The sequence below is a fragment of the Crocodylus porosus genome, unplaced genomic scaffold (assembly GCF_001723895.1).
Source record: "Crocodylus porosus isolate Cpor-Errol unplaced genomic scaffold, CroPor_comp1, whole genome shotgun sequence".
Taxonomy (NCBI): domain Eukaryota; kingdom Metazoa; phylum Chordata; order Crocodylia; family Crocodylidae; genus Crocodylus; species Crocodylus porosus.
The window spans coordinates 31,571,970-31,581,210 of record NW_017728906.1 but is presented as its reverse complement, the minus strand read 5'-3'; the positions used below and the strand labels follow the sequence as shown (position 1 = coordinate 31,581,210).

At 39.6% G+C, this 9,241-nt stretch overlaps 1 protein-coding gene across 1 annotated transcript; it reads left to right on the top strand.

Moving 5' to 3' along the window:
* Positions 1 to 360: 360 nt before the first annotated feature.
* On the top strand, positions 361 to 8,100 carry ADAMTS1 (ADAM metallopeptidase with thrombospondin type 1 motif 1). Its single transcript, XM_019528782.1, has 8 exons — positions 361 to 1,209; positions 1,592 to 1,724; positions 2,935 to 3,102; positions 3,439 to 3,725; positions 3,991 to 4,177; positions 4,279 to 4,454; positions 5,404 to 5,579; positions 5,945 to 8,100. Exons 1-8 carry the CDS (start codon positions 799 to 801, stop codon positions 6,684 to 6,686), a joined length of 2,280 nt encoding a protein of 759 aa, XP_019384327.1. The 5' UTR covers positions 361 to 798; the 3' UTR covers positions 6,687 to 8,100.
* Positions 8,101 to 9,241: the final 1,141 nt, after the last annotated feature.

The following is a 9,241-nucleotide window of genomic DNA, read 5'->3' as shown; positions in this document are numbered from 1 at the left end:
AACCCCTCTCCTTCGCACGGGTCCTGCCAGTGCAAGCTCACCCCACTGAAGTCACTTGGGTTACTCAAGTGTCAGTGGCTTGAGAAGCAGGCTGAGGGCAGAGGGCACATGTGGTGACAGTCAGCAGGGGCAGATACCGGTTGCAAAGGTTGCTGCTAAAGATTCCTGCCCATTTTAAGTAATGGACAGAGTGCTCATTCACAAAAATGTGTGTGCTCTTGTCCCTGTGCTCTTGTCCCTGATAAAGGTGTAGCAGAGCCAAAGGGGGAGGGGGAACCACAGCGCCTGACAGTCCAAGCTTGTGAATGAGGGTGTTCAAGGATCTGACTGGAGCAGCACATGGGAAAGGGGTGGAGAGAGGGAGTGGAGCTGAAAGTCAGACAAGGGCACAGTGTCTAGGGTAAGGGAGGCGGTGCGGTTGTAGGGTCACCATAGTGATCCGTGTCTTGGCAGGAGCCAAGAAGCCTGCACTGTGCCTTCCACGTGGAGCCCAATGATCTCATTCAGGCTTCTGAGTCACTCTTTCATTTGCAAGGACTCTGATCATGTGCTCTTGGCCAAGGTTGCTTTTGAGGATTTACTGGGGCAGCAAAGGTGATTTAGTGGGTGACATTATGTTAACACTGCTCAGGTTACGGAGAACAAAACCCATTCATTTTGAACGGAGGTGTGTAGCCACAAGTGTAGCATTCCATTTCATGGGCATTCTACCTTCAATAATAGCCTATTAGAGGCAAATCGCTTTTACCATAGCATTTTGTTTCTTGGTCTGTTTCAAATTCCTTAGTGTGATTGTTCATGACCCTATTTCTGTTGTGTTCATGGGCAGTTTTCTTTCTCTTTTTTTTTTTTTCTAATGCAGGAACTGGAAGCACAAGGAAAAAACGATTTGTGTCCAGCCCGCGCTATGTGGAAACCATGCTTGTAGCAGACCAGTCCATGGCAGAGTTCCATGGCAGTGGGTTGAAGCATTATCTTCTGACTCTGCTGTCTGTGGCAGCCAAATTGTACAAACATCCCAGTATCCGAAACCCTATAAGTCTGGTGGTGGTAAAAATTTTGGTCATCTACGATGAGCAGAAGGGACCTGATATTTCCTCTAATGCTGCACTCACCTTAAGGAACTTCTGCAGCTGGCAAAAGCAGCACAATCCACCCAGTGACCGCCATGCAGAGCACTATGACACAGCCATCCTGTTCACCAGACAGGTAAGACAGAGAGAGTTTGGCCTTATTTCATATGCAACCTGCCTTCCAGCCTTCATTACTTTTACTCACAGTCCATGCAAGAAACTATTTCATTCGCAATCCATGTGAGTAAATCATTTAACGGTATTAGCTCGAGTAAGTGGGATAATAATTAACTGCCTTTCTATGGCATTTGTTATCTCAGATGTCTTGTACATTAGTTAGACATTCTTCATACACGCAACCCTCTTCTGCTTCTAGAGGAAGATTTTTGCCATCATACCTATTAAAATACTGAGTCTGCATGCTCTTTCCATAAGTATAGGCAAACTGCCAAAGTAGGATTCTTCTTGCCAAGGTTAAGTCTCTGACCTGATTAATAATAAAACTGCCTTTTTTATAGGATCTCTGCGGTGCCAAGACATGTGATACTCTTGGGATGGCTGATGTGGGAACAGTCTGTGATCCAAACCGCAGTTGCTCTATCATAGAAGATGATGGTCTGCAGGCTGCCTTTACAACAGCTCATGAACTTGGTAATTCAGCTTTGGAAATGAGATTTGAGTTGATTTAATTGGGAGTAATTTCATTATTCTAGGGCCTGTATTTTGGGCCCAATTCAGTGAGGTGCTGATTACCTGCACCTCTTGGAGGCAGTCAGCCCCTGTTGGGGACACAGCAGGATTGTCCTTAGAATCATAGGGCTGGAAGGGACCCAGAAGGATCATCGGGTCCAGCTCCCTACATGAACCGGAAAGACATCTGGGGTCAGACAACCCCAGCCAGGTGACCATCCAATCTTGTCTTTAAGACCTCTAGGGTAGATGATTGCACCACCTTGGAAGCGGGGGAGCTTGTTCCATAGTCTGGACACCCTAGTTATAAAGTTTTTCCTAATGTTCAGCCTGAAACTATCTTCCACGAGTTTATGGCCCAGGGCGCCCTGTTAAACAGTTGTTCACTGAGCCTCTGATATAACGGTAAGCTGCAATTGGGTCCCCTCTCAGCCTTCTTTTCTTTAGGCTGAAGAGTCCAAGATCCCTCCTCCCCTCCTTATATGGATTGCTGTGCAAGTCCCTGATCACGTGGGTGGCCCTTCTCTGGACCCTCTCAAGTTTTAGCATATCCTTGTTGAAGTGCAGCACCCAGAACTGGACACAATACTTCAGCTGCAGGCACATCAGTGTTGAGTAAAATGGGAGAATCACTTCTTTGGATTTACTGGAGATGCATTGATTGATGCATGCCAGAGTTTTATTGGCCCTAGCGGCTACTGTGTCACATTGCCACATTCCAGATCCCTTTCATTTGTGTGGTGGTCAAGTTAGTGATTCCCAGCCTGTAGGTGTGCTATGGGTTCTTCCTTCCCAGATGCAGCACTTTGCATTTCTCCATGTTGAACCTCATCTGGTTCCATTCTGCCCAACATGCCAGCCTGTCTAGGTCTGCTTGTAGACCTAGCATTAGTTGTAAAAGCTGTTTGTTTTGAGTACAACTGCAAAAAAAAAAAAAAAGTTGTGTGGGGTTTTTTTGGGGTTTTTTTTTTAATTGAACATATGCAAGAAGTAATGACAAAGTGGGGTCTGTTTAAAACTTAAAGTATTTAAGTCATGAATGTCTTTAAGTATCACAGTGCACTCTGCGATTTGTTCAAGGCTAACATTTAAAAGAATATTTGCTAACACATAGGACAGACTTCATAAATTATCACGGATTTTTGTTTATTTATTTATTTATTTATTTTAGGCCATGTATTTAACATGCCCCATGATGACGCAAAGCAGTGTGCCAGCATTAATGGAATAAACCAGGATTCCCATATGATGGCATCTATGCTTTCCAATCTGGATCGAAGCCAGCCTTGGTCTCCATGTAGTGCCTATATGATTACAACATTTTTGGATAATGGTCATGGTAAGTACATTAAGCTTTCCATTCAGGCTCATACAGTTTAGAATTCTACTGGCACTTAAATACTACTAGTTACTAGTTAACAAAAAAAAACCCCCCAAATCCTACATTTATGCAGGCCCTTTTTGCGATCTTTTCGGCTATGGAACAGCAGTCGAAGGTTATAAAATTATTTGGCTACTGGTAACATTAAGTAATAAGAAATTTATTTCATTGTCCCACAAAACTGTTGGCATAATGAAGGCTGCACAGCTATTTGAACAAAAGAGCTAAGTACAGAGAAAATGTATCTTTCCCCCTTCGTTGAAACTAACACACTGATCACAACTCTTTCTTTAGGTGAGTGTTTATTGGATAAGCCCCACAAACCTATACAGCTTCCCTCTGACCTCCCAGGAACATTGTATGATGCCAACAGACAGTGCCAATTTACATTTGGAGATGAGTCCAAACATTGTCCTGACACAGCCAGCACGTGTACAACATTGTGGTGTACTGGCACGTCTGGAGGATTGCTTGTATGCCAAACTAAACACTTTCCATGGGCAGACGGCACCAGTTGTGGAGAGGGGAAATGGTGCATGAATGGCAAGTGTGTAAACAAAACTGAGAAGAAGCATTATGATGTAAGTATTTATAAAAAAAAATTAAAAATAACCTTAAATGGAATATGCTCTAACTGGTAGAGAAATCTGAGTAATATTTTAGTTGAAGAAATCAGAACTACTTCTGATACTTGGATAAACTGCCAGCTGTAGCTAATAAAATAAACATGCAATCTTTTGCAGGGGGCTTAATTTAGCATTTTTTGTGTAGTTACTTTAACAAATTGTGGGGAGTTTAAAAAACAATCTTAAATTTTCTTTTTGTCTAACTCTTGTCATTTCTTAGACTCCTGTTCACGGAGGTTGGGGGTCATGGGGACCCTGGGGAGACTGCTCAAGGACATGTGGTGGAGGAGTACAGTACTCTTTCAGAGAGTGTGATAATCCCATTCCAAAGAATGGAGGAAAATACTGTGAAGGAAAACGGGTGCAGTACCGCTCATGTAACATTGAGGACTGTCCAGATAACAATGGTAAGGTGCAACTTCTATTTGAAACCAAGGAAGGGAATATTGTGGAGAAGGAGTTAAAGATGAGGATCTAACATCTGCTTAATTTTTTCCTCTACGTGCAGGCAAAACTTTCAGGGAGGAACAGTGTGAAACACACAATGACTTTTCCAAATCCCCTTTTGGAAGTGGACCTGCAGTGGAATGGACACCGAAGTTTGCTGGCGTGTCTCCAAAGGACAGATGCAAGCTTGTTTGCCGAGCAAAAGGGACCGGATATTTCTTTGTTCTGCAACCTAAGGTATTTCTTAAGTTCCAACTTCTCTCCTAAGCTTTACATGAGACCTCTTATCTCTTCTGGCTTGGGCGCATACATGTGCATATGCTGTGTGTGTGGCTTTTTTGTGATGTTTTATTTCAAACACGAGGCCAAAAGCTGTGAAAAGCTATAATAATAATAATAATAATAATTGCAAGCTTTTCAGTTTATATAAGTCAGATTCTTCTTTCTCCTTTCCCACATACAATCTAATCCTATCAACACAAATATATGGGTACTCTTCCAAGCTGAGGAAGAAACCGAGAATTTACTTTATGCATATTTCTACCTCCCCCCCCAGCTTTATTTCATGTAAATGTCCACAGAAAATTACCATTTTTAACCAGAGTTAACCCTCTACCTTCAGAGTGAATATTGGCTTTCTGTTGTCCATAGTTCCTGAAAGGCTGATATCATAAAATGAATAAAAATAAATCTTTTCTATAATGTAGCTAGCCTGAGGGATTCATTACCAGTATAGATTGGGAGCCAACAGTGTTTGCCAGATCAACATAAGGAATAGAGATACACTTAATATGAAGCTATTCTTATGAATATACTAGTCAAGAAAAAATTGGAAGGTATTACTGGGTCTGGTCCTTATGTTTCAGGGCCAAGACTGTCCTCTGCTGGAAACAGAAAGAAATGACTTGTCTTTATACACAGCTGCTCAGTTAAAGTCCCCTCATTAAAACTGAAATGAATCAATCTTTCCTGCTACCATGGTGTCTTAGCATTGTGGCTGAAATGAGAGAACACTGTATGTTTTAACAAAGTGATGCATTTAATTTCAACATATAACTGTCTTCAAAATAGAGCTCCTATGCTTCTCCTACCCATTCATATATTATCCAGGTATTCAAATAAATATACATATTCTAATCAAAAGCATCATGGCTGTATTTTTTAAAATTATTATTATTCTCTAAAGGTTGTGGATGGCACTGCATGTAGCCCAGATTCCACTTCTGTCTGTGTTCAAGGACAGTGTGTAAAGGCTGGCTGTGATCGTATGATAGGATCCAATAAGAAGTTTGACAAATGTGGTATCTGTGGAGGCAATGGATCAACCTGTAAGAAAGTATCTGGCACGGCAGTTAGTGCAAAGTGAGTTTACAGATGCATTTAACTCTCTGATCTAGTTAACATGTTGCAAGCTTAACTTTTTCTGGGTTTTAAAGTGAATAGGGTACTGGTTTAGTTCACTCTATACTTGAGCTTTTATAATCAGCTATGACCAATTATAAAATTCCCGATTTGTTTGTTTTTTAATGTGTGTTTACACTACACTAAGATATGATGGCAGTAATTTGGGGTGTGATTCAGCAAAGTATTTAATCACATGTTTGTGTCCTGCTGAACTACAGGTACTTAAACTTGTGCTTGAGGTTAAGTTGACCTATCCTTTGCTAAATTGAACACTCCAGCAGTAGAAAACTGAGAACTCAATACTTGCATTTTCTCCCCTTCAGACCGGGTTATCACGACATTGTCACCATTCCAGCTGGAGCAACCAACATTGAGGTTAAGCAGAGAAATCACCGGGGATCAAGACATGATGGCAGCTTCCTTGCTATTAAAGCTGCAGATGGCACATATGTTCTTAATGGTGACTACACTCTGTCCACGTTGGAACAAGACATCACTCACAAAGGCAGTGTTTTGAGGTACAGTGGCTCCTCTGCAGCGTTGGAAAGAATTCGCAGCTTTAGTCCTCTCAAGGAACCTTTAACTATCCAGGTCCTTACTGTGGGCGATTCACCTCAACCCAAAATCAAATACACCTATTTTGTGAAGAAACCATTACAGAGTGGGATCGAGAAACTTTCCAGTAAAAAGAAAGAATCATTTAATGCTATTAAGGAGACTATCTTATCTGAATGGGTAATTGAAGAATGGGGAGAATGTTCAAAGACCTGTGGATCTGGTTGGCAAAGAAGAGCTGTAGAGTGCAGGGACCTTAATGGGCAGCCTGCCACAGACTGCGCAAAAGAACTGAAACCAGATGATATCCGACCATGTGCAGACATGCCTTGCCCACAGTGGCAATTGGGAGATTGGTCACCATGTTCTAAGACATGTGGGAAGGGTTTTAAGAAGAGATTATTAAAATGTATTTCTTATGATGGCAGTGTGTTGCCACAAGAAAGCTGTGACCTTTCAAAGAAACCTAAACATTTAATAGACTTTTGTAATATTGCAAACTGCAGTTAAACAGTATCAAGCTGGGAACGCTAAAGATATATATATTATATTATTATTTTTTAAGACAATGCACTGAAATTAAGAGGGCTAGAGGCTAGAGATAGCACATGTATTTTGCATATAAAATTCAAGGTGAGGACTTATCCAGATGGGACAGTGCAAATAATTTTAGTTGGTGTTGCATCATAAATATCCTGCCAACTGCAAATTTGATAAGATAGCAAACCAGTGTCACTAACTCTTCTGCAACAGAAACCGCCTTAGGGCATTATAATTGTTTTTATGTCTGTTACAAGTTAAAATGTAAGCAGTGGCCAAAGTGAGTTTATAAGCAAACATGTTGGAGTTTGGTCTCCATTTTGTTTTTTTCTTTCCCCTTTTAGGATCTCTGCGGTACTGACCAAGTCCTTAGTTTTGGAAAGGGTCAGGGGAAGGAAGTAAGAGCTTTTACCTAAGCATAAAATAATTGGTCAGGGCTTACCTACCTCAAAAATGGCAAAAAAAAAAAAACCCAAACCAAAAAAAAACAGGATTAGAAAAGGAGTTTCAACTATATCATTCATGGCTGCTATTTTTTCAGAGAATAGTTTTATTTAAAAAAAAAATAAAAGCCATATTCTCTATCAGTAAAGAGTCAAAAATAACAAAAACAATCAACTTGTTAATTGGCAAATGACTAGAATGTTTTCATAGTGTTAAGCATCTGTGTGTCATTCTGGTGTTTCTATCCATTTCTCTCATCCATTTGGATGCAGTCATATTGACATGCATAATTTTAAAAGCCAGAACAAGTGGTAGTCTTCATGAGCAGGTACTGTCTGAAAGTTGTTGCTTTTTATGTTCCCCAACCAAATCTTTCCCTGGCTGCTTTGCTCCAACTTGGTCATACCCTACTGGCATCTGACTTGAGAGAGTGAGAGTTTGAGAACACAAGTTCTGAACTCTTACCTTATTCCAGCCAGTGGCAAATTGTGTTCTTCTTAAAACAAACTCAAAAGAAAATTTCCCATATGGGAACAGGAATCTTATATGTGACATCTATTTTTGTAGTACTCAAATTACTTATAAGGCGGGAAAGACAAAGCTGAAGGATAGCAGGTCCATCCACAGCAATACGCCAACACTTGCATTATTAAAGTTTGTGCCAGTCCATAGACTATGAGAGAATATGGCTTTCCATATGTATATATTACTATAGATCATATATACTTTATAAGTATTTTTATATTTCTTTTCCTTCCAAGAAGGGTTATAATTTGTAATAAAATGCATATAATGAACCTATTTATTTTTATACTTCTTGTCTAATGTGATCTTCTAAGTTATCGCTTTTTTAAAAGGGCATATAACAAGGATAGAGTATTTATACAGTATAATATGTTACTAGAGATAATAAATGAACACTATGGATTTTGAAAATTGAGTGTCTTTTTATTTTATTGGAGTAAAAATCAATAAAATATGCAGAAAGAACTTGAAATTAAGCCTAAAATTTTCTAGAACTGCCTAAACCCCGTTTTCTCAAGTAATGGTGGGGTGGGGTTCAGGAAACTTTGACCAATACACCAGGCCAAAGGAGTAAATTCTGTGTTTGCTCAAATACCAACAAAGTTATAAGGGTTTTGGGGGGTTGGTTGTTTGGGGGGAGGTTGGTTGGTGGTTTTGTGTTTTGGGTTTTTCCTTTTTTTTAATAAAATGAACTATGATTAAATTAAGGTAGTTGGTTTTAATATGGAGTGAGAGATGGAATAGCAATTGTGCAGTCAGCTTATGTCTTGTATGTGACCAATGAAACTTCTACATTTTAAAATATGCTTCTGGGAAAGATGTAGTTCAATTAAACATGCCAGACATTTCTCTGAGGACTTGACTGCATGATCACCATGCATTCAGGACCTAATTTATGGTGTATTTTTAATGGACAATTCTAATATTATGTAACAAATCATTATATTGAAATATAAATCAAAAGTTAAAATTCAGTTTCTGAATGGTTTATACTCCTTTAGTATAGGAGTCGTATGCCTAGTGAAGTGAATGGAATAACTTTAGTAAAAGACAATTTTATTTTATTTTTTTGCCATAATAGTTAAGTAGAGGGCAAGCCTATGAGAAAATGAAAGGCTATTTTCTGCTTTCTGAGGTACAGTGAAAGTTGCATCTGTCAATAAAAAGTAAAAGCTGGCTCATGCCCTTTGACAATTTATTTCAATTGTCCTAACAAATATTTGGTCTTTTAACTCTGGGGAGAAACCTGATCCAAATGAAGTCGGTCATACTTTCATTCCTTTGTTCTTTGTTAATACTTTTTTCTATACTGTCCAGAGCAGAAGTATTTTTGATCAAATATAATTAAAACAAACAAACCACATTAGGTACATCTACACATTCATTAATGCACTTTTGCTACTGCGCATTAAATTTAGTACCTCCTAATGTAGGGGCACTTTTACACATGCTCCAGAGGTTGGGGAGTGAGTGGGGCAGGGGAGGTGGATGCTCTGAGAGGAGCTCTAATTAAAGTGCTGCTGGGTCTCATGTATCAGTATCCGCACACTTCAAAA

Coding starts and splice junctions, on each gene's coding strand:
- ADAMTS1 (XM_019528782.1), top strand. CDS start 799: ATGACCCTATTTCTGTTGTGTTCATGGGCAGTTTTCTTTCTCTTTTTT. Junction 3,103..3,438: donor ATTTTTGGATAATGGTCATG/GTAAGTACATTA, acceptor CTCTTTCTTTAG/GTGAGTGTTTATTGGATAAG. Junction 5,580..5,944: donor GGCACGGCAGTTAGTGCAAA/GTGAGTTTACAG, acceptor TCTCCCCTTCAG/ACCGGGTTATCACGACATTG.